The sequence below is a fragment of the Desmodus rotundus genome, chromosome 2 (genome assembly GCF_022682495.2).
Source record: "Desmodus rotundus isolate HL8 chromosome 2, HLdesRot8A.1, whole genome shotgun sequence".
Classification (NCBI taxonomy): domain Eukaryota; kingdom Metazoa; phylum Chordata; class Mammalia; order Chiroptera; family Phyllostomidae; genus Desmodus; species Desmodus rotundus.
The window spans coordinates 103,073,276-103,099,140 of NC_071388.1; the positions used below are offsets into that span (position 1 = coordinate 103,073,276).

The 25,865-nt window shown below is 38.0% G+C and overlaps 1 protein-coding gene across 7 annotated transcripts in view; it reads left to right on the forward strand.

Annotated features, from left to right (window-relative positions):
* Window positions 1-25,865, forward strand: part of IQCG (IQ motif containing G) — a 120,331-nt gene that overhangs the window by 15,885 nt on the left and 78,581 nt on the right. For all 7 annotated transcript variants that reach the window (XM_045185993.2, XM_045185987.3, XM_045185988.3 and 4 more), the window contains 3 exons: window positions 1,310-1,545; window positions 4,755-4,883; window positions 20,246-20,327. In XM_045185993.2, the coding sequence (XP_045041928.2) occupies window positions 1,310-1,545; window positions 4,755-4,883; window positions 20,246-20,327 (447 nt within the window). The remainder of the gene's footprint in view (window positions 1-1,309; window positions 1,546-4,754; window positions 4,884-20,245; window positions 20,328-25,865) is intronic.

Consider the following 25,865-nt stretch of genomic DNA (forward strand, 5'->3'; position numbering starts at 1 on the left):
AGTGCCTATAAAGACTATCAGCTGATTTCTCAAAAGAAACTTTGCAGTCAAGAAGGGGCTGGAAAGAAGTATTCCAAGTCATGAAAGGCAGGGATCTACATCCAAGATTAATCTATCCAGCAAAGCTATCATTTAGAATGGAAGGGCAGATAAAGTGCTTCCCAGATAAGGTAAAGCTAAAGGAGTTCATCATCACCAAGCCCTTATTATATGAAATGTTAAAGGGATTTATCTAAGAAAAAGAAGATGAAAGATATGAACAGTAAAATGACAGCAAACTCACAACTATCAACAAATGAACCTAAAAGAAAAGACAAACAACGAAGACAAAAACTAAGCAAACAACTAGAACAGGAACAGAATCAGAAAAATGGAGATCACGTGGAGAGATTTCAGTGGTGAGGGGGAAGGGACAGGGGAAAAATGGTACAAGGAAGAAAAAGCATAATTGATAGGCGCAAAAATAGGGAGAGATAAATGGTATAGGAAATAGAGAACTCAAAGAACTTATATGTAAAACCCATGGACATGAACTAAGGGGGGGGATACTGGAGGGTTGGGGGTAGAGGACAGAGGGGGGGTAAAGGGGGAAAATTGGGAAAACTGTAATAGCATAATCAATTTAAAAAGTACTTAAGAAGATCAACCAATGAAGGTATGAATAACTGGAACAACAAATCGATGTTTCTCCCTCTCTCTGTCTAAAATCAATAAATAAAATTAAAAAAGAATGTTTTGGCTTTTCTGCACATGACCTTTGAAATATATACCACTAAATATACTATCAACTTCTGCTTTTTGGTATGAATCCATTCTTTATATTTCAAATTCATATGTGTTCAATGAGTATTTAAGTCTCTACTATACCCTAGGCATTGGTCTAAGTAATGGAGTTATAAAGATGACCAGTTATTTAATATCCAATCTTATATCAAAAATAATTTAAGGTGAACCAATATCTCTAAGACACTTTTGCTTCTCTAATAGAATTTACAATCTAATGGAGATATTTATACAAATAATTACAATATGTTAAGTGTTTGCTAATAGATTTTATAAAGAATTTTACCTTTGGTTATAGTCTGAAAGTTTACCAGGTGATAAGTTGGGAATGTTTTCTAAAGTCAGGAAGATACAAACAGCAGGACATATGGTTTGGTGTGGCTGAAGAAAAGGGTAATTTTCTTCTAATATAAAGTACGAGTGGGAGAAAATGAGGTTGAAAAGCGTGGGGAGAGACCCTCTTATAGCTTTGTTTTTTTAACTCTTTAAAATCTATCTTACATAAAACATCAATTATTGTTTTTAGAAGAAAAACAATGAAATGAATTTAGAAGAAAAACGTTTGGAAAAACCTCCAGTGGTCTCAAGAACCTCAAAAATATCCAGTACATTCTTGCCTAAAGAAGAACCCAAGTTGCCAGAAATCAGACAAGGAGGCCAACTTGCCAACGGATTTAACAAAATGCAAGATTTTGTCCTTCAAAAACCTACAAAGCAGACCATAACTACTATAGAGACTCTGAAGAAAATTCAAATTGATAGGTAAGGAAGGAGAACATATTTGGAATTATAACAATGTAGTTTTTGATGGATGAAGAGCGGGTGGGTGCAAGGGTGGCTGGCTGTTCTCTTATAGATGGGTGTTCTCTTAAGGGTGGTCCTTACATCCAAAGTAGCTGCTGGTGTTATGGTTAGCTAACCACTGCCTAGAGGAAGTGTGATACAATTGAAAGTAAGGGAGCAAGTATTGAGAGAATGATAGCAACTTTGCAACATTATTGTGGCACAAATTGGTAGCTATTGTGATGCTTTATCCATTAATAAGACACAGACATTATCAAAGTAGACAAATTTCAAGCTATGTTTTAATCCTGATTTTTTAAAAAAATTGTTTATACTACTACAGTTGTCCCAGTTTCCCCCTTTGTCCCCCCCCCCATTCCAACAGTCAGGCCCCATACCATTGTTCATGTCCATGGGTCATGCTTATTGTTCTTGGTCTAATCCCTTCACCTTCCTTCAACCAGTCCCTCCCATCTTATAGCTGTCAAGTCTGTTCCATGTTTTTGTGCTTCTGATTCTATTTATTAGTTTATTTTGTTCATTAGATTCCAGTTTTAAGTGTGATCATATGGTATTTGTCTTTCATTGACTGGCTTATTTCAGTTATAATCCTGAGGGTTTTTAGACACAGTCTTGCCCTGACTGGAGTGGCTGGGCTCGGTGGGTTGGGCAGGTTGGGCGTCATCCTGCAAATTGAAACATCAGCAATTCTGGGCCAGGTCCCTGGTGGTGACCTGAGGGAGGCAACCGATAACCAATCTGTTTCTCTCCCTCTCTTTCTGCCTCTCTTCATCTCTCTCTAAAAATGAATAGGTAAAATCTTTTAAAAAGAAGGCAATCTCAATTTCCACTCTCATTCATTTTTTTGTTGTTGTTGTCAACTGACTTGCTAACAAAAAGTCTGTTAAGTTTAAAGAGGGTATAACATTATGATAAGGATTTTTGGTAAATGAGAGCTTATAGTAATTACCTAGGGCCACTAGGCAAACCCAGCCTGCAGACAGTTTTTGAAAATAAATTTTATGGAATTTATAATTGCCCATTTGTTTACATATGGTGTATGGTGGTTTTCATACTACAACAGCAGAGCTTAGTAGTTGCAAGAGAGAATTTATGGCCCGCAAAGCCAAAAATATATACTGTTTGCCCCTTTACAGAAAGCAGTTGTGGACCCCTGCATTAGAAGATTAATGTCTTTTGTTAAAATCAGTCTGGGCCAGATTTGCTGACATGACAGAAAGGTGTACTGCTTATAAACTGCCTGATCTAGTTAATACCCTTTTCATTCTTAGTGTGAGGCTCATAGATTTTCAGTTTCTTGACTTTAGTATACTTAATTATTAAGAAAAAATTATTGAATTTTGAATGAGTCATTACTTATAAATTAGTATGTAACATAGTAAGTGTAATTCTTGCTGACTCTATATCAAGACATTAAATAGCAGTTTAAAAGTTTTGCACTTAAGCCCTAGATGCTGTGGCTCAGTGCATTGAGTGCCAGTCTGCAAATCAAAGGGTTTCTGGTTTGATTCCCACTCAGGGCACATGCCTGGGTTGTGGGCCAGGTCCCCAGTAGGGGGTGTGCAAGAGGCAACCACACATTGATGTTTCTGTCCCTCTCTTTCTCCTTCCCTTCCCCTCTTTCTAAAAATAAAAATAATATAAAATCATTAAAAAAAAAAAAGACTGTACAGAGGCTTGCCTCAATATTGAAGTCAAATAGATTAAAAAAATTTAACTTTTTAAAAATTATCTATTTCAAAAAAATGATGAAAAATATAAATAATAAAATAATGAATACATATCAATGTAACCACCAAATCTTAACATTTTACCATGATTGCTTGAGCTTTCTATTGGGTTAGCCAAAAACTCTGTATGTTTTTTTCCATAAAATAAAAGGTACATTTTTCATTTTCACCAATAACTTTATTGATTTGGATATTTTGAATATATAGGCCGTCTCCCACATGGTATAGCGTTGACTATTCTCAATTACTCTCTCAATTTGGTTGCTGTCAACTTCAACTGGTCTACCAGACCATGAGCATCATCCAGCAAGAACTCTCCAACACAAAACTTTGCAAAACCACTTTTGACACATTTGCTTAGTCATAGCAACTTTTCCATACATTGCACAAATCTTTCTTTGTGTTTCAGTTGTGTTTTTACCTTTCTTAAAATAATAAAGCATAACATGCCAAAAATGTGATGTATTTTCTTCATCTTCAATATTAAAATGTCTATACAAAAATTTACCAATTTTGATGTTATTTTTTAAATCGGTGCTGACATGACAGCTGTCACAATACAATCTAACAAAATTGTTTCAATTGAAGATAAATACAACTAAGCACTACTAGAGCCATCTTATGGAAAAAACCAAATGAATTTTTGGCCAACCCAATATTTTTATTTCTTTAACATATTTTATTTACTTACTTTTAGAGAGAGGGAAAGAGAGGGAGAAAGAGAGGGAGAGAAACATCAATGTGTGAGAGATACAGCTACTGGTTGCCTCTCACATGCCCCCAACTGGGGACCTGGCCCACTACCCAGGCATGTGCCGTGAGTGGGATTTGAACGGGTGACCTTTCAGTTTGCAGATTGCCATTCAATCCACTGAGCCACACCAGCCAGGGCCTAATATTTTTTTAAATAAAATAACTTCAGATACAATCAAAGTCTCTGACCCCTGTCCTGTTACTCTTCCCCCAAAGATAAACTCTTCAGAATTATTCTTTTGCAAATTGTGACACTTTTATTAGGTATGTATGTGCATTATTTAAATAATACCTATAGTTTTATATGTTTTTAAATGTATATGTATTACCATACCATACATTCAATGTTTGTCAGTCCTTGGTATGTAGACTTTTTCAGGTTAAGAAAGTTGTCTTATTTCTAGTATTCTAAGAGCTTTTTGTTTGTTTACAAATAAATATGTGTTGAATTTTGCCAAATGCTTTTTCTACATTTATTACAAGGATCATATGGCTTTTCTCCTTTTGCCTGTACTAGTGTGATGAATTCTTTCATATATTTTCTGATACTAAACCACTCTGGCATTCCAGAAATAATTCCAACTTACGTTATTTCTTCTGGGTTTTCACTTGTCTGACTCCTGTAGCTCTTCGTGAATGTAGGGAAATATGTATATCATTAACTTATTTTTTTTCTCCTTACAGGCAGTTTCTCAGTGATGTGATTGCAGATACCATGCAGGAGTTGCAAACTTCAGGCACTTTCACCAATCTCCTAAAGTCTTTAAGTGAAGAGAGGGAAAACAAAATGCATTTCTATGATATCATTGCCAGGTCAGAGTAATATTAGGTTTATTTTCTTTGTTATATTTTAAAGTGCTATAAAACTCTAACCAGAAGTCCTTGATTTCTAAATCAAATAAAATTTGTGCTTCCCAGGGAAGATAACTAGAAGTTAGAAATGCGGGTTATATTCCTAGTTCTGTTTAGACAATAATTCAGATTTCTGGGCACCATTTATCAGTATGTACAATATATTAAGAATATCCCACAGTCATCTTTCATTTCTTTTTTTAAAAATTTAATCTTTATTGTATTTCTTCCATTACCATTTAGACCTTTATACCACCCTCCCCCCCAGCAATCACTAAACTGTTGCCCATGTCTACACTCTTTTTTCCATTTTGCTCAATTGCTCCACCCCCTCAGCATCCCCACCCTTTAGCTGTCATCCTGTTTTCCTTCTATGAGTCTGTCTTTGTTTTGCTTGTTAGATCAGTTTGTTCATTAGATTCCACAGATGAGTGAAATAGTATGGTATTTGCTTTCTCTGACTGGCTAATTTCACTTAGCACAATGTTCTCCAAGACCATCCATGCTGTTGCAAAGGGTAACATTTTATTCTTTTTTATAGCTGAATAGAATTCCATTGTGTAAATGTCCCATAGTTGTTTTATCCACTCATCTATTGATAGACACTTGGGCTGCTTCTGTATCTTGGCAATTGTAAATAATGCTGCAATGAACATAGGGGTGCTTACGTTCTTTCAAATTGTTTTGGGTTCTTTCAGATATATTTCCACAGGTGGGATCACTAGAACAAAAGGAAGATACATTTTAAATTTTTTAAATTATTTTTTAAAAGATTTTATTTATTTCTAGAGAAAGGAGAAAAGAGAGGGAGAGAGGGAGAGAAACATCAATGTGTGGTTGCCTCTTAAGCGCCCCCTACTGGGGACCTGGCATGCAACCCAGGCATGTGCCCTGACTGGGAATCAAACCAGCAACCCTTTGGTTCACAGGCCAGCACACAATCCACTGAGCCACACCAGCCAGGGCCATTTTTAATTTTTTGAGGTATCTTCATACAGCTTTCCATAGTGGCTATACCAATCTGCATTCCCACCAGCAGTGCAAAAGCATTCCCCTTTCTTCACATCCTCACCAGCACTTGTTGATTTATTGATGATAGCCATTCTGACAGGTGTGACATCGTAACTAATTGTGATTTTATTTTTTTTAATTTTTAAAATATATTTTATTGTTAGATTGTTCTTCAGTGTTTCAAGGAGAGGGAATTACAGAAACTACTATAAAGGACACATGGACAAAATCAAGGGGGAGGGTGGAGGTGGTGGAGGGAGGGGGGTTTGGCTGGGGTGGGATGGAGGGATGGGGAGAAAAGGCATACAACTGTAATTGAATAACAATAAAAATTAAAAAAAAAGATTAAACATTTACAATGACAAATAAAATGTTTAAAACTCTTATTAAACAAATATATTTTATTGATTCTGCTATTACAGTTGTCCCATTTCTCCCCTTTTTCCCCTCCACCTGCACACCCCCTCCCACCCACATTCCCTCCTTTAGCTCATGTCCATGGGTCATATATATAAGATCTTTGGCCACAACATTTCCTATACTATTCTTAGCCTCCTCCTGTCTATTTTCTACCTACCATTTATGCTACTTATTCTCTCTCTATGCTACCTTTTCCCCCTCTCTCCTCCTCCCGCTCCCCTATTGATAACCCTTCATGAGATCTCCATTTCTGTGGTTCTGTTCCTGTTCTAGTTGTTTGCTTAGTTTGCTTTTGGTTTTGTTTTAGGTGTGGTTGTTAATAACTGTGAGTTTGCTGTCATTTTATTGTTCATATCTTTTATCTTCTTTTTCTTAGATAAGTCTCTTTAACATTTTATATAAGAAGGGCTTGGTGATGATGAACTCCTTTAACTGGACCTTATCTGAGAAGCACTTTATCTGCCCTTTCATTCTAAATGATAGCTTTGCTGGATACAGTAATCTTGGATGTAGTCCCTTGCCTTTCATGACTTGGAATAATTCTTTCCAGCCCCTTCTTGCCTGTAAGGTCTCTTTGGAGAAATCAGCTGACAGTCTTATGGGAACCCCTTTGTAGGTAACTGTGTCCTTTTCTCTTGCTGCTTCTAAGATTCTCTCCTTCTGTTTCATCTTGGGGAATGTAATTATGATGTGCCTTGGTGTGTTCCTCCTTGGGTCCAGCTTCTTTGGGACTCTCTGAGCTTCCTGGACTTCCTGGAAGTCTATTTCCTTCGCCAGATGAGGGGAGTTCTCCTTCATTATTTGTTCAAATAAGTTTTCAATTTTTTGTTCTTCCTCTTCTCCTTCTGGTACCTGTATGGTTCGGATGTTGGAATGTTTAAAGATGTCCTAGAGGTCCCTAAGCATCTCCTCATGTTTTTGAATTCTTGTTTCTTCATTCTTTTCTGGTTGGATGTTTCTTTCTTCCTTCTGGTTCACACCATTGATTTGAGTACCAGTTTCCTTCCCAACACTATTGGTTCCCTGTATATTTTCCTTTGTTTCTCTTAGCATAGGCTTCATTTTTTCATCTGGTTTTTGAACAAATTCAACCAATTCTGTGAGTGTCTTGATAACCAGTGTTTTGAACTGTGCATCCGATAGGTTGGCTATCTCTTCGTTGCTTAGTTGTATTTTTTCTGGAGCTTTGATGTGTTCTTTCATTTAGGCCATTTTTTTTTTTTTTTTTTTGTCTCCGCACTCCTGTTAGGAGTGCGGAGACAAAAAAAACACTCATTGCTGTACTGTGACACTGTATGTGGGGGAGGAGTCGGAGAGGAAACAACGGCACTTGCTCTGCTCTCTGCTGGATTTCAGTCACTTCCCCCACTACCACAAGCAAATTAGACCCTTCTGGTGCTGATTCCCGGGTGGGTGGGCTTGTGTGCATTCTCGGCCCCTGTGGTTCTCTCCAAGGAACTCTCCTGTGAGTCTGGGAGTTTCTCCAGCTGCTGCCTTAACCCCCACAGGTGTTTTCAGTCAGAGGTTTGAGGCTTTATTTCCCCACGCTGGAGCCCTGGGTTGTGCAGTCTGTCTCACTCCCCAGTTGTTCCTTCTGGTTTATCGTCATGAGAATGAGGGACCACCCACTCCTCCAGCTGCTGCCTTGCCGCGAGTCCTCTCTGCCCGGTTGCCCGACTTCACCCCTCCTACTGTTCTGGATGAATGGTTCTTCTTTAACTCCTTGGTTGTCAGACTTTCATACAGTTCGATTTTCTGTCAGTTCTGTTTTTTTTGTTTTTAAATTGTTGTCCTTCTTTTGGTTGTGCGAGGAGGCACAGTGTGTCTACCTTCGCCTCCATCCCTAATTGTGGTTTTAATTTGCATTTCTCTGGTAATTAGTGATGTCGAACATCTTTTTATATGTCTATTTGCTATGTCTATGTCCTCTTTGTAGAAGTGTCTATCCAGGTCCTTTGCCCATCTTTGGTTGGGTTTTTTTCGGGTTTTTTGGTGTTTAGTTTTGTAAGTGCTTTATAAATTTTGGATATTAACCCCTTATCAGATGTATTGGCAAATATGTCCTCCCGTTCTGTGGGTTGTCTTTTTATTTTGTTGATTTCCTTTGCTGTGCAAACATTTTTAGATTGATGTAGTCCCATTTGTTTATTTTTTCTTTTGTTTCCCTTGCCTGTGGGGAGATATCCCATTAAAAAAAAAATTGCTATGAGCAATGTCCAAGATTTTGCTGCCTGTGTTTTCTTCTATTATTATTATAGTTTCAGTCTAACATTTAAGTCTTTGATCCATTTTGAATTTATTCTTTTGTGTGGTGTAACCAGGTGGTCTATTTTCATTTTTTTGCATGTATCTGTCCAATTTACCCAACACCACCGATTGAATAAACTCTCTTTACCCCATTGTATGTATTTGCTTCCTTTGTCAAATATTAATTGACTATAAAGGTGTGGGTTTATTTCTGGGCTCTCTATTCTGTTCCATTGATCTATGTGTCTGTGTTTATGCCAGTACCATGCTGTTTTGATAACTATGGCCTTATAGTATAGTTTCATATTAGGTAGTGTGATTCCTCCGACTCTGTTCTTCTTTCTCAGGATCAGTGTTGCTATGTGGGGCCTTTTGTGGTTCCATATAAATTTTTGAAATATTTGTTTTTGTTCTGTGAAATTTGTCATTGGAATCTTGATAAGAATTATGTTGAATCTATAGATTGCTTTAGGTAGTATGAACATTTTAATGATGTTAATTCTTCCTATCCATGAACATGGCATGTGCTTCCACTTATTTGTTTTTTCTTCAATTTCTTTCTTTCCTGTGTTATAATTTTCCATGTGCGGGTCTTTTACCTCCTTGGTTAGGTTAATTCCTAGGTATTTTATTCTTTTTGAAGCAATTGTGAACGGGATTATTTTCTTAATTTCCCTTTATGTTAGTTTGTTATTGGCATGTAAATATGCCACTGATTTGTGGATATTAATTTTGTATCCTACTACTTTGCTGAATTCAATGATCAGTTCTAGTAGTTTTTTGGTGGAATCTTTGCAGTTCTCTATGTACAGTACTCATGTCACCTGCAAATAAAGACAGTTTAACTTCCTCCTTTCCATTTGGATGCCTTTTGTTTCTTCTTCTTGTCTGATTGCTGCGGCTAGGGCTTCCAGTACTGTATTGAATAAGAGAGGTGAAAGCAGACATCCAGTTCTTGTTTCCGATCTTGAGGGGAATGCTTGTAGTTTCTGCCCACTGAGTATGATGCTGGCAGATGTTTGTCAAATGTGACCTTCATTGTGTTTACATATGTTCCCTCTATTCCCACCTTGCTGAGAGGTTTTACCATAAATGGGTGCTGGATTTTGGCAAAACCTTGGTCTGCATCTGTTGATATGACCATGTGTTTCATTGTCCTTTTTGTTTGTGTGGTGAATCACATTTATTGACTTGCAAATGTTATACCAACTTTGTATTCCTGGAACAAATCCCGCTTAATCATGGTGTGTGATCTTTTTGATGCGTTCCTGTATTCGGTTTGCTAACATTTTGTTGAGGATTTTAGCATCTATGTCCATCAGGGATATGGGACTATAATTTTCTTTCTTTGTAGTATCTTTATCTGGTTTCAGAATTGTTGCTGGGCTTGTAAAATGAGTTTGGGAGCCTTCTCTCTTCTTGAATTTTAGGAAATAGTTTGAGAAGGAGAGGTGTTAGTTTTTGGAGTGTTTGCTAAAATTCACCTGTGAAGCCATCTGGTTCAGAGCTTTTGTTTTTTGGGAGTTTTTTTTTTATTACTGCTTTAATTTAATTAGGTGTAATCTGACTATTCAGATTTTCTGATTCTTCCTGATTTATTTTGGGATGATTGTTAGTCTAGGAATTTATTCATTTTGTCCAGATGTCCAGTTTGTTGGCATATAATTGTTTATAATATTTTCTTACAATCCTTTGTATTTCTTTACTGTTAGTTGTTATTTCTCCTCTTTCACTTCTGATTTTATTAATTTGGGTCCTTTTTCTTTCTTTCTTTCTTTTTTTTTTTTTTGATGAGACTGGTTAAAGGTTTCTCAATCTTGTTTATCTTTTCAAATAACCAGCTCTTGGATTCATTGATCTTTCTATTTTTTCTTAGGGCAACTCTATTTCATTTATTTCTCCTCCGATCTTTATTATTTCCTTTCTTCTACTAACTTTGGGTATTGTTTGTTGTTTTTTTCAAGTTCCTTTAAGTGTGAAGTTAGATTATTTACTTGAGCTTTTTCCTATTTTTTAAGATAGGCCTGTAATGCTATGAATTTTCCTTTTAGGGTTTCATTCCCAGTGTCCCACTGATTTTGGGTGATTGTGTCCTCATTTTTGATTTGTTTTAAAGTACCTTTTGATTCTTCCTTGATCTCATTGTTGACCCATTCACTGTTTAATAACAGTGCTATTTAGCTTCCATGTCTTTGTGTTTTTTTCAGTGTCTTTCTTATGATTAATTCCCAGTTTCATAGCATTATGGACATAGAAGTTGCTTGGTATGATTTCAATCTTAAATTTATTGAGAGTTGTTTTGTGTCCCAAGATGTGGTCTGTCCTAGAAAATGTTCCATGTGCACTTGTATATTTTGCCACTTTGGGGTCAGATGCTCTGAAGATATCAATTAAATCCATTTGATTTAGTGTATGGTTTAAGGCTGCTCTCTCCTTGTTGATTTTCTGCCTGGAAGACATATCCATTGAAGTCCATGGGGTGTTAAAATCCCCAACTATAACTGTATTCATGTCGATCTCTTACTTTATGTCCGTCAAGTTTTGCTTTACATATTTAGGTGCTCCTAAGTTGGGTACCTAAATGTTTACTAGGGTTATATCCTCTTGTTGGATTGTTCCCTTTATCATTATGTAGTGTCCTTCTTTATCTCTTACTATAGCTTTGGTTTTAAAGTCTATTTTGTCAGATGTAAGTACTGCTACACCAGCGTTTTTTTCTTTTCCTTTTGCATGAAATACCTTTTTCCAACCCTTTACTTTTATTTTGTATGTATCTTTCCATCCGAGAGATGTCTCTTGAGATGTCTTATTTTCTTATCCATTCAGCCACCCTATGTCTTTTGGTTGGGACATTTAGGCCATGTACATTTAAGGTGATTATTGATAGATATGTATGTAGTGCCACTTTATTGTTAGATGTTTTCCTCTTGTTTGTTTGTTTTCTCTTTCTCTTTTTCTTCTTCTAAAAGCAAGCCTTTTAACATTTGTTGTAGTACTGATTTGGTTTTAACAAAGTCCTTTAGCTTTTTCTCATCTGGGAAGCTCTTTATTTCTTCTCCATTTTTAAATGATAACCTTGCTGGTGGGTGCAGTAGCCTTGGTTGTAGGTCCTTGCTTTTCATCACCTTGAATATATCACATCGCTCCCTTGTGACCTGAAATGTTTTTGTGGAGTAGTCAGATGCCAATCTAATTGGTGCTCCCTTACTGCCTGCTCTTCTTTTGGGGCTTTTAGGATTCTGTCCTTGTCTTTAAGCCTTATCATTTTAATATATGTCTTGGTGTAGGCCTCTTTGGATCCAACCTGTTTGGGACTCTCTGTGCTTCCTGGACTGGCATGACTTTTTCCTTCACCAGATTAGGGAAGTTTTTGGTCATTATTTCTTCAAATAGGTTCTTGATCCCTTGCTCACTCTGGTATTCCCATGATATGGATGTTGTTATGCTTTATGTTGTCCCAAATGTTTCTTAAACTCTCCTCATTTTTTAAAATTCTTATTTCTTTTTGCTGCTCCGCTTGGGTGTGTTTTTCTACCTTGTCTTCCAAAACACTGATTCAATCTTCTGCTTCATCTAATCTACTGTTCATTCCTCCCAGTGTATAATTTCAGATATTGCATTTTTTATTTCTGACTCATCCATTTTTATGGTTTCTGTGTCTTTTTTCATGCTGTTGAGTATCCTTATAATCATTACCCTCAACTCTATCTGATGAATTGCTTACTTCTATTTCTTCTGGAGAATTCTCTTGTTCTTTCATTAGGGGTCTGTTTCTTTGTCTTCCCATTTTGGCTGCTTCTCTGTATTTTTCACATTAGTCACTAAACTAATCAGCTGTTAAACTAATATTTTAATGTAATCAAGCTGTAATCTGCAGCCCGGCTTAAGCACCATAGGGCAAGGCAGAGTAATTCCTGTGGGTGGGGCTATTGCTTCTCCTCAGGTTGATGCTACTTGGACAGGAGCACTCTGCTTGAGAGAGATGGCTCCTGCAGTATGAGGAATGACTCAGCACAGGGATCCTGGCAGCTTTTCCTTCAGTTCTCTCCCCATAGCCACCAACCCCAGATTCTCCTTAAGTGTCTCCAGTTTACTCTGTCCTCCCTCTGCCAGAGCTCAGGGTAAGTGGCTGCAAATGAAATTTTGTGTGTTGGCCCCTTAAGAGGCTCTCTGCATCCCTAGCCATTTTTCTTTGGCAAATAGAAACCCTACTGCTCTTCAGAGCTGAGTGTTATCTGGGTTCCTTTCTGACTCTTGCTGTAGGCTGGGGAGCCCATCTTGGGGTTCACAAGGACAACCCCCGGCCACTGACATATCCCTTCTGGACTTCAGCTGCCACCCGTGGGAGCCCAGTCAGCCCTCTCATGCCTGCTCCACACTCCCTACCAGTCATGTTATGGTGAAGTGGTTTCCTCTATCTGTCTGTGGTTATAAGTCTTCTCTCCAGCTAACGTTCAGTTGATTATTCTGGATAATTTCTCTACAATTTAGTTGTAATTCCAGATTGGTCCTGGGAAGAGGTTAGTGTAGCTTCTATTTACTCCTCCGCCATCTGGCATCCCTTCAGTAATCTTTCTTAAAACCGAGTTCACTGAAAATTCCTGAATAGTAACAATTATAATAAGAAGCATGTTGATGGAAGTTTTCCTTTCCTGAGCCTTTCAACTAATTCTAAAGATTTTCATGCTTTAAGAAATTCAACACAATCAAAATGTGTTGGGACCAAGATAAAATTCCTTTATGTGAACCATGAGTGCTCAGAATGAGAAATTGTTGATTTTATCTCCATAGGTGGAATAGTTTTTCCTTGAATTTATTACTCTTCCTGTATACCTTAGTATTGATAATAAATTCTGTACTAGAATTATTATGAAGATCTGATTTATTTACACATGTAAATCTTTTTGGGTAGTTCCTGGTACATAGTAAGTAGTGCCTATTAAAAATAAAAGCTGCTATTATAAACTTATATTTCTTGTTGGCAAGGAAGCAAGAAAATGAGCAGTGTTGTACATTGCTGGTGGGTGAATAAATTGGTATAACCTTTTAAAAAGTTATTTATTTATGAAAGTGAAAAAATATATACCTAATTTAATTTTACATTTAATAGTACAAGTGTACTATTCCATAATTAATTTAATCATTCTCTGAACTTTTTCCCAAATTTTTGCTATAGCAAATAGTGTATTTGAGTACATCTTTGTACATAAATATTCATCAGTATATGTCTCAATCTGTCATTCCATTAGGTTGAATCACTATATGTGGCATTACAGAATCAAAAAGTCTATAGTTTAATGAATGATATTATGACACTGTTAAGATTGGTATTGCTTACAGGCCCTGGTTGGGTAGTTAAGTTGGTTACAGCATAATCCCAATATACCCACATTGTGGGTTTGATCCTTGGTCAGGGCACATACAAGAATCAACCAATGGACTTCTGGCCAAGATGGAGATGTAGGTAGAAATGCTTAGCTTCCTTGTGCAACCAAAAAAAAAAAAAGGATAAAAACCAATTTAAAAACAAAAAACAATGAGAACTGCCAGGAAATTGAACTGCATGTAAGTTTGATGACTAAGGAGTTAAAGAAACATTTACCCAGACTGGTGGAGGGGTGGATATGGGCAGCCAGGGCACAGAGGACGTGTGGCAAGGTGGTAGACCAGGTGGGCACAGTGGCAGCTGATGGACTAGGCAGTCTCACATTTTCATGCGGATAAGCTGAGAGGAACAACTGGGGAGTGAGACAGACCATACAACCCAGGGTTCCAGCACAGGAAACTAAAGTCTCAAAACCTCTGGCTGTAAATATCTGTGGGGGTTGTGGTGGCAGGACAAACTCCCAGTCTCACATGAGAGTCCATTGGAGGGCCCACTGGATCCTAGAATGTACATAAGCCCACCCACCCAGGAATGAGTACCTGAAAAGCAGTCTGCTTGTGGAAAGTGAGGTAAGTGACTGAAGGTGGGCTGAGAGCCAAGCAAGTAGCATTGTTCCCTCTCTGATGCCTCCCCTACATGTAGCACCACTATGCAGCAATGTGGGTTGCCCTGCCCTAGCAAATGCCAAAGGCTCCACCCCTTACAATATAACAAGTGCACTGATACAAAGAAATATGGCCCAAATGAAAGAATAGATTAAAATTCCAGAAAAAGAACTAAGTGATGAGGAGATAGCCAACCTATCAGATGCAAGGTTCAAAATGCTGGTAATCAGGATGCTCACAGACATCATTGAGTACAGTCGCAAAATGAAGGAAGAAGTGAAGGCTGTACAAAGTGAAATAAAGGAAAATATACAGGAAAACAACAGTGAAGGGAAGTAAACTGGGACTCAAAACAACGATTTTGGAAAGAAGGAAGAAATAAACATCCAACCAGAAAAGAATAAAGAAACAAAAATTCAAAAAGATGAGGAGAGGCTTAGGAACCTCTGCAACAACTTTAAATGTTCCAACACCTGAATAATAGGGGTGCCAGAAGGAGAAGAACAAGAGCAAGAAATTGAAAACTTATTTGAAAAAATAATAAAGGAAAACTTCCCCAATTTGGCAAAGGAAATAGATATGCAAGTCCTGCAAGCTCAGAGAGTCCAAAAGAAGTTGAATCCAAGGACAAACACACCAAGACACATCAAAATTAAATTACCCAAGATTAAAGATAAGGAGAGAATCTTAAAAGCAGCAAGAGAAAAGGAGATAGTTACCTACAAAGGAGTTCCCATAAGGCTATCAGCTGATTTCTCAAAAGAGACCCTACAGGCAAGAAGGGGCTAGAAAGAAGTATTCAAAGTCATGAAAAGCAAAGACCTACAACCTAGATTACTCTATCCAGCAAAGCTGTCATTTAGAATGGAAGGGCAAATAAAGTGCTTCCCAGATAAGGTCAAATTGAAGGAGTACATAATCACCAAGCCCTTATTATATGAAATGGTAAAGGGACTTATCTAAGAAAAAGAAGATCAAAAACTATGAACAGTAAATTGACAACAAACTCACAACTATCATCATCTGAACCTAAAAAACAAAACCAAAACCAAACTAAGCAAACAACTAGAACAGGAACAATCACAGAAATGGAGATCACATGGAGGGTTATCAGCAGAGAAGAGGTGGGGGAGAATGGGTGAAATAGGTATAGGGTATAAGAAGCATAATTGGTAGGCACAAAATAGACAGGGATAGGTGAAGACCAGTATGGGAAGTGGAGAAGCCAAAGAACTTATGTGTATGACTCTTAGATATGAACTAAGCTGATGGGGGATGCTGGAGGGATGGAGGGTGCAGGGGAGAGGGGGATAAATGAGAGAAAAGAAAGGGACAACTGTAATAGCATAATCAATAAAATATACTTAAAAAGAAAGAATCAAGCAATGAATGCCTAAAGTAAGTGGAACAACAAATCAATGTTTCTCTCAAATCAATAAATGAAAATTAAAACAAAATAAAATATTGCTTACAAAGTTATAATAATACAGGGAAAAGATTTATGTTACTATTTAAAGTAGAAAAAGGAAGGCTAGATATAACATAATATTATCACATCTGTATAATAAAACTAACAAAAATGTGTAAAAAGGGAAGGGGAAAAGAGAGAAAAACAAAATTGGCCTTAAAATAACACGGAATATCCCAAAAGCTCTCATAGTAAGAGAAAATGACAGATCATGTTCAGCAGATTATTTTATCAAGTTGGTATGTTAAAAGATTTCTTTAAGCTCTATTTTGCGGAGATCACCCCTTAGAGAATAAAGAATTCCTGTTTGATACTTCTGAGTTAACTGTATGTTACAATTTATCTGGTACTTCATTTTTCTTGACTAAAATTACTTTTTACTATAAGCTTGAATAAAAATCTTCATTGGAAAAAATAAATTTAAAAAATGTGTAAAAAATGAGGACTGGAAGGAAATACATCAATGTGTTAACATAAGGGTGTTTTTTCAAAAAATCTTTTAACTTTTTAGTATTTTTCTCAACTTTCACTTTATCAAGGCAGAAAAACACATTAACAGAACCCTCACCAGTGTGGCTCAATTTGTTGATGACTTAACGCAAAGCAAAAACTTGCCAGTTCGATTCTTGGTCAGAGCATGTGCCTGGGTTGCTGGTTAGGTTGGGGTGTGTGCGAGAAGCAACCAATCAGTTTCTCTCTCACACAGATGTTTCGCTTCGTCTTTTCATCCCTTTCTTCACCCTCTCTAAATATAAATAAATAAATAAAATCTTTAAAAAGAAAGTATTAACAGAAAAGCAGAACAAAATGCATATACCCTTTGACCTAGCATTCCTTCTTTTGGAAATCTAGGCAACAGGAAAAAAAATCAGACATATATACAAATATTTATTGTAGCCCAATGATGAAATAGCATAAATGTACTTCAGTAGAGGAGTACTTGAATGATTGCTAATTTTTTAAAAGATTTTATCTATCTATCTATCTATTTTTAGATAAAGGGGAAGGGAGGGAAAAAGAGAAGGCAACATCGATATGAGAGAAAAACATCAATAGGTTGCCTCTGGTATGTGCCCTGACCTGAGATCAAGCCCGTAACCCAGGCATGTGCCCTTACTGAGAATCAAACTGTCAACCTTTCACTTTGTGGGATGACACCCAACCAACTGAGCCACACTAGTCAATGCTGAATAATTGTTAATTTTATAAAAGAAAAACATACAAGTGTTAAAAAGAATGAGTTAGAGCTATATGATTGATCTTTAAGAATGTTTCTCATACTTAGATAAGTGAAAAAAGTTACAGTATAATGTGTATAGCATGATTTTTATAAAGAATACCTGCTCATTCATATGTGTAAGAGCATAACAAAGATGTGCATGTATATACATCAAAAGGTTTAACACTGATTACCTCCTAGGAGTGGAATTGGAGGAGAGAAGGGAGATGGCAGATTGTCTACTTTTCCTCATATATTCCTATTCTGTTTTGAAATATTGTAATGTGCACTTATTACTTTGTAATTTTGAAAAAGCTGATCAAGTAAGAAAAATAAAAAAGAGATACATACCATTACAAAGGAAGGAGAAAATAGTTGAAAGTACAATGTAGACAGTTTATCAGTGATTGATTTTATATGATTATTTACAATAATTGCTTTTTTAATCTTTCTTGCAATTAGGTAAGTATCAATTTAGATTTATTTAAGTTGGAAAATTATATCTAGATTTGGGTAAATCAGTGACAAATGGTTTTTTAGCATTTTAAGTATTGTGTGATTAGTATTTTTTAAAATTTTATTTATTTTCAGAGAGGAGGAAGGGAGGAAGAAAGAGAGGGAAATATCAAAATGTGAAACATCTATCTGCTGCCTCTCACAAACCTCCAACTGGGGACCTGGCCGTAAATCCTGTTGGCTCACAGGCCAGCACTCTAATCCACTGAGCCACACCAGCCACGGCTGACTGGTACTTTAAAGTCACATACAGTTTAATAATAGTTATGAGGTAGACAAGATTTCCTATTTAGTTTTTTTAAAAAGCTTTATTGAGATATTTCTATACTGTCAAAAAGTTATTCTGACACTTGTTAAAATGGTAAGGATGACTTTATTCATAACTACTGCAACAGGTGTCAAAACTATCACAGTAGGGGAGAGAGATCAGGCTCAACTCCGAATACAGAAAAGGCAGCTGGGGATTATAGCCAATGAGAACAATGAGGGAGTCAGTGGATAGAAAACTACTAAAGGGAGACATACAGGGTAGGGGATTCTTGCTAAACTAATTAACAAAATTCTTGCTAAAGGTAGGCCAAGGGCTTAGGCAGCAAGGGTGGGAAATGAGGTATTAGATCAAATATCCAGGGTGATCAGATATCAACAGTGGGGGATACTGTCTAAAGTGACTTCACAGGATTCTTGCTAAAACTGGGTTATGCAGGCCCAGCAAGGATGTGGGGGTGAGGGAGCATCCTTATACACAGAAGGCTTCTCTGAGCCTTGTTTTCTATTAGGCCTTGACCTTCCCCACGTGCCCCCGCTACTCTTCCAAGAGAAGTTTCGTAAATAGAGGGCTGAGGGAAGAGGGATGAAGAGTGAGTAGAAATGAGTATAGAATTTCTTTTGGTGGCTGATGAAAATGTTCTGGAATTAGATGGTAGTGATGGTTGCACAACTGTGAATAAACCAAAACCACTAAAGTGTACAGTTTAAAAGGATGATTTGTATGGTATTGACAGAGGCTCTTTCGTTGACCCAACTAATCAGGATCCCCTGATATTTTTGTTATAGCATCCTAGCAAAGACAGTTGTTTAGTTTTATCTTTATGTCATTTTATTTTGTTTGTTTTAAACCTAAGTAATGGGATTGCTGGAGCTAAACAGAATTCTGTTTCTGAGAGAAAACAGAAACAATAACATAAAGTAGTAAAGTTCTCATTCAAACAGTACTGAGTTTGAATCCTGCTGTGCTATTTACTGTTTGCTTGATCATGGCATGTGTGTTAGGTCTGTGTCTGCTGAGAGATAGATGCCAAGATGAGGTTAGTCAGGCAAAGACTTTATCAGGGGAAACACCTGTGTGACAGAAAGTGGAAGGGAGACTTCACACCCAATGCTGGACTGTTCCCAAGTACAGGAGAGGGAAGGTTATGTGGAAGAGACTGCCCAGCAGTGTAAGAATGGTTCAGCAAGGTCATCAGGAAGCCCTTGGGCCAAAGTAAACCATCAGAAAAGTGGTCTCTCAGGAGCCTGCCTTAATATCCCTGCCACACTCAAGAACTGGCTGGATGCAGTTGGTGGGACGTGAGGCCTTAGAACACACACAGTAACGATTTCTGAGCCTTGAGCGAAAACCCTTGTTTGTTTATACGCCCTGTAGTGGGAGGATTATGAGGCACATTCTCATGTCCACCACAGCAAGTTATCTCAGCTCTCTATTTTCTTCATTTGTAAAATAGGGATAATGATAGAGACTACCTCATAAGGTTAGTGTGAGGTAAGAATATGTGAAGTGCTCAGAATAGATATGATTCTTTTTTTTCTCTTCCTGTACCTTCTCTTCTTTTTTCTTAGCAGCAGCTATTTTATTTTATTTTATTTTGGGGGGGAAGAAAAAGGGAAGTTTTTTATTTTTAAACAGAAGAATGCCAATTCATAAATGTAGAAGGAATGATAGAATTACAAATTCACTATTTTGCAACTTTTTATAGTGGATGATGATTTAGTCAAGAGTTAGCAATGCTACTAAAAACATTAGGTAAAAGGTGCTTGGGGAACAAGATATTTGCATGGTGTCACAGTAAGAGCCCACACATTATTACAAAGGGGAAAATGTACTTGTACAATAGAGAGATATGATGATTACCACTTTAACCAAGAGCTCGAACTTAGCAAAAGTAATTCAACAGCAGCTATTTTGGATACAGCACTGAAAAACCAAAAAAATCCTTCTTCAATTTTTTAAAACAAATCAATCTTAAAAAGTGTCACAAAGTGTGCTCCATGGCCCAGCACCATGAACATCACCTGTGAGAGCTGCAAATTCCAGGGCCCCATCCCAGACCTACTGAATCAGAATCGCCGGGGAGAGCCCAGAAATCTGTTTTTCAACATCCAGGTGATCCTTGTGCACACTGAAGTTTGAGAAATACTGCTCTAAGCATGAATTGTTCTTATTTCTTCTAGGGAAGAAAATGGAAGAAAACAAATCAAATATCTTCAAAAACAGCTTCTTAATGTCAAAAGAGAACGGCAGGTTGAAGTACAGGTAAGAATTTCCTGGGCAATGCCAAAAGTTACTGACCTAAAATAGTGATATAGAAACCACTTTTCTTAAGCAAAAAAAAAAAAAAAAGTTGCATCTGAAAAGTTGTTGCTTCTTCTGGGGTGCCTTTAGTATGGAAAATATAAAGAGTAACTGGAGAGTTGGTCTGAGATGTACAAGTATATATATGTCCAGAATAGAACTCTGGGAGACCCCTACCCTTTGGAACTCTTAGTTCTTACCCCTCCCATCCCACCACACCACACTACCCTCTCATTCCCTACAGGAGACCTTATCTCAGGCAGTCTTATATTCTAGTATTCCAGATGGGAGACTATAGTCTATAGTCTTTGGTAAGACATTAAGTACATTATAAAGCTTCTTATACATGATAGTTAGGGTTAATAATGTCATTTGGATTGTATTTAAATTATTTTTTATTGTCACCCAAGAAAATTTTTTATTGCTTTTTAGAGAGAGAGGGAAGAAGAGAGGAAAGGAGAGAAAGAAACATTGGTGTGAGAAAGAAGCATCGATTAGTTGCCTTCCATGTGCACCCCGACTAGGGATCTCATGTGCTCAGACCAGGGACTCAACCTGCAACCTAGGTACATGCCCTGCCTGGTAATCAAACCCACAACCCTTAGGTTACTGGACAATGCTCCAACTGCCTGAGCCACACCAGCCAGGCCATTTGTATTGCATTTTAAATGCAGAGTGGATATACTGAGTTTTATAGTTATTAGGACCTAACATTATATCTAGTCTACATGTATAAGAAAATGCCCTGACTGGTGTGGCTCAGTTGGTTGTGTGTTGTCCAGCAAAGTGAAAGGTTGCCCATTTGGTTACTGTCAGCGCACATGCCTGGGTTACTGGCTGGTACCTGGCTGGGGAGTGTGCAAGAGCCAACCTATCAATGTGTCTCACATCGATGTTTCTCTCCCTCTCTTTCTTTCTCCCTTGCCCTCTCTCTAAAAATAAGTAAATAAAATCTTTATTTTTTAAAAAATTTATTGTATTTTTTCCCATTACTATTTGTAAATAAAATCTTTAAAAAAAAAGAAAATGCATCGAAGTTTTAAACAATTGACTTGCAAAACAATGTTTGGGCTACAACCTAGGCAGTTAGAAATTAGTTCTGCCAGAATGACTAATACTATTAACAGTTTAGAAAGTTACAAAATGTGGCCTAATATCAGCTTATCGTTACCTAGCTATTTGGATAAGTGTATAATTCAGATCAGGGAATCTTCATTATTCTCTACATGGAATTTAAAAGAATATTTGAAAATATATTTGGAAGAATTGTCTAACAAAGTTCAGTAGCCTTTATTCCAAGGTATTATCTTTAGATCTTCTGAACAAATTGCTTCCCATCCTCTTATTTTCTATTTACCAATTATAAAGTAACTTTGGTATTGATTTTTACATCATTATTACTATTAACCCTCTGTTTATAGCTTACATATTTGAAAACCATTTTTATTCTCTGAAAAGTTTCACAAAAACTGGTGTGCACTTAGGTTTTCTCTATAATGAGTAGACTTCTTCTGAGGTTTCTTAGCCTTTTTTGCTGAAAAACTCTCCGATTATTTAAAAATTCCTCTAGCTTCCTTGACTGTTAAAATAGAAGCTATGTATATTAATTTCCCCTTAAGCCTCTAAACCAAACAGTATGAAAGGAAACCTCAGGTGTGGCACTCTGCCAGTTAACTCCCCTATACTACTATCAGGACCATGTTTTTTTCTCTTTCTTTAAACACCTGTTGAAAATAGAGTTTTCCAGACAACATCTAACATTTGCCTGTGAATCTTAACCTCTTTTGTTACATTCCCAGCCATTTAAATTACATTTAGGTAAAGTGAAACTAAAGCAAAATATCACTCAGATATTTTGATCATCAGAAAAGGAATAGATGAACCTGAAGTTGAAGTTCCAAGGCAAACCTTTGAATAAAAAACACCTATCAAGATGTAATGAACCCTTGCTGGTGTGGCTCAGGGGATTGAGTGCCGGCCTGTGAACCAAATGGTCACTGGTTAGATTCCTGGTCAGAGTGCATGCCTGGGTTGTGGGCCAGTTCCCCAGTTGGGGGTGTGCAAGAGGCAAACAATCCGTGTTTCTCTCACATATCATCAATGTTTCTCTACTTTTCTTTCTCCCTCCTTTTTTCTCTCACTAAAAATAAATAAAATCTGGACTTCCAGCCAAGATGGAGGCATAGGTAGATACACTTTGCCTCCTTGCACAACCAAAATAAGGACAACAACAACTTTAAAAACAAAAAATAACCAGAACTACCAGGAAATTGAACTGTATGGAAGTCCGACAACCAGAGAGTTAAAGAAGAAACATTCCTCCAGACCGGTAGGAAGGGCGGAGATGGGCAGCCAGGTGGAGAGAACTTGTGGCAAGGCAGCAACTGGCGGAGAAGGTGGTCCCACATTTGCATGCGGATAAACCAGGAGGAGCAACTGGGGAGCAAGACAGATAGTGTTAACTAGAGGTTTGAGGCTTTATTTCCAGTACAGGGAAATAAAGCCTCAAACCTCTAACTAAAGAAATCTGTGGGGGTTGAGAGGGCAGGAGAAACTCCCAGCCCCACAGGAGAGTTTGTGGGAGAGACCCACGAGTCCTAGAACACAGAGAAAACCACTGACCTGGGAATCAGCACCAGAAGGGCCCAAGTTGCTTATGGGTAATGGGGGAAATGACTGAAGTCCAGAGAGCTGAGCAAGTGGCATTGTTTCCTTTCGGACCCCTCCCCCACATACAGTGTCACAACACAACCGACTTGGGTTGCCCAGCATTGGCAAATACCTGAGGCTCCACCCCTTACTAACTAACAGGCACACCAAGACAAAAAAAATATGGCCCAAACGAAAGAACAGATCAAAGCTCCAGAAAAAATACAACTAAGTGATGAAGAAATAGCCAATCTATCAAATGCACAGTTCAAAACACTGGTAATCAGGGTGCTTACAGAACTGATTGAGTATGGTCACAAAATAGAGGAAAAAGTGAAGGCTATGAAAAGTGAAATAAAGGAAAATGTACAGGGAACAAAAAATAAAGGGTAGGAAACTGGGACTCAAATCAATAATTTGGAGCAGAAGGAAGAAATAAACATTCAACCAGAACAGAATGAAGAAACAAGAATTCAAAAAAATGAGGAGAGGCTTAGGAACCTCTGGGACATCTTTAAATGTTCCAACATCTGAGTCATAGGGGTGCCAGAAGGAGAAGGAAAGAGCAAGAAATTGAAAGCTTATTTGAAAACATAATGCAGGAGAACTTCCCTAATCTAGCAAAGGGAATAGACTTCCAGGAAGTCCAGAAAGCTCAGAGAGTCCCAAAAACATTGGACCCAGGGAAATACACATGAAGGCACATCATAATTACATTAGCCAAGGTTAAAGATAAGGAGAGAATCTTAAAAGCAGTAAGACAAAAGGAGACAGTTACCTACAAAGGAGTTCCCATAAGACTATCAGCTGATTTCTCAAAAGAAACCTTACAGGCAAGAAGGGGCTGGAAAGAAGTGTTCAAAGTCCTGAAAGGCAAGGACCTACATCCAAGATTGCTCTATCCAGCAAAGCTATCATTTAGAATGGAAGGGCAGATAAAGTGCTTCTCAGATAAGGTCAAGTTAAAGTAGTTCATCATCACTAAGCTTTTATTATGTTAAAGGGACTTTCTAAGGAAAAGAAGAGCAAAAATATGAACAGTAAAATGACAACAAATTCACAACTATCAAAAACCAAACCTAAAAAAATGACAAAAATTAAAATGAAGTAAGCAAACAATTAGAACAGGAACAGATTGACATAAATGGAGAGCACATTATCAGTAGGGAGGGGGAAGGGGGAGAATGGGGGAAAAGGTACAAGGAATAAGAAGCATAAATGGTAGATAGAAAATGAGATGGGGGAGGTTAAGAATAGTATGGGAAATGAAGAAGCCAAAGCACTTATATGTGTGACCCATGGACATGAACTAAGGTGGGGGGATGATGGTGGGAGGATGGGTGCAGGGGAGAGGGGGAAAGTGGGAGAAAAAGTGGACAACTGTAATAGCATAATCAATAAAATACATTAAAATTAAAAAATAAAATATTTTTTAAAAGATATAATCCCATTAAATGCCAGTTACTAAAAAACTAGTGGTCATGTCAAGGTTGGAATACAAGAAGACAGTTAGGCAGTACATAGATACTACTGACCTATGGGTCAGAAAATGATTCCAGCAATTTTGATGTCAGATTTGTGTGTGTGAAAGAAAGTGAGGGGGCAATCAGTGCATTAGCTGTGAAGCTTCCTATTGTGTCCCCAGGCAAAATGAAAATGTCACAAAGAAAAAATCAAGTTGTTGTCAAACTTCTGAACATGAGCACACAAAGACAGCCATGGAGCAGCATGTTCATAAAATTAGTGGGGAAAAGAGAGAACCAAGATGGCGGCATAGGTAGACACACTGCGCCTCCTCGCACAACCAGAACTGACAGAAAATCAAATGGCAAGGAAGTCCGACACCAAGGAAATAAAAAATAAACATTCATCCAGACCAGTAGGAGGGGCGGAGACGGGCAGTTGGGGCGGAGAGGACTCACGTGGCCGTGGCGGGACCGAGACTGGCAGAGTGTGGAACGAATGGGGCAGGCAGTGTGACCACTAGCAGACCCTGTGGCCCTACATTCGCGCATGGATAAGCTGAGAGGGCCGGACTCAGAGCGGCGGGTAGCACCCCGAGGCCCCACATTAGCGCACAGATAAACCTGACAAACGGCGGGGAGCGAAGCAGACCACGCAACCTAGGGCTCCAGCACGACGAAATAAAGCCTCAAACCTCTGATTGAAAATGCCCATGGGGGTTGGGGCAGCAGCAGGAGAGACTCCCAGCCTCACAGGAGAGGTCGTTGGCGAGACCCACAGGGGCCTAGAGTGTGCACAAGCCCACCCACTCGGAACCAGCACCAGAGGGGCCCAGTTTGGTTGTGGGTAGCAGAGGGAGTGACTAAAACCCGATGGAGAGTGGAGCGGGCGCCCTTGCTCCCTCTCGGCCCCTCCCCCATGTACAGCGTCACAGTGCAACAATCAGCGTTACCCCGCCCCGGGAACACCTAAGGCTCTGCCCCTTTAAGTAACAGACACGCCAAGACCAAAAAAAAAAAAAAAAAAAAAAAAGGCCCAAATGACAGAACACTTCAAAGCTCCAGAAAAAATACAACTAAGCAAGGAAGAGATAGCCAACCTATCGAAAGCACAGTTCAAAACACTGGTTATCAAGACGCTCACAGAATTGGTTGAATTTGTTCGAAAACTAGATGAAAAAATGAAGCCTATGCTAAGAGAAACAAAGGAAAATATACAGGGAACCAATAGTGATGGGAAGGAAACTGGTACTCAAATCAATGGTGTGGACCAGAAGGAAGAAAGAAACATCCAACCAGAAAAGAATGAAGAAACAAGAATTCGGAAAAATGAGGAGAGGCTTAGGAACCTCCAGGACATCTTGAAACGTTCCAACATCTGAATTAT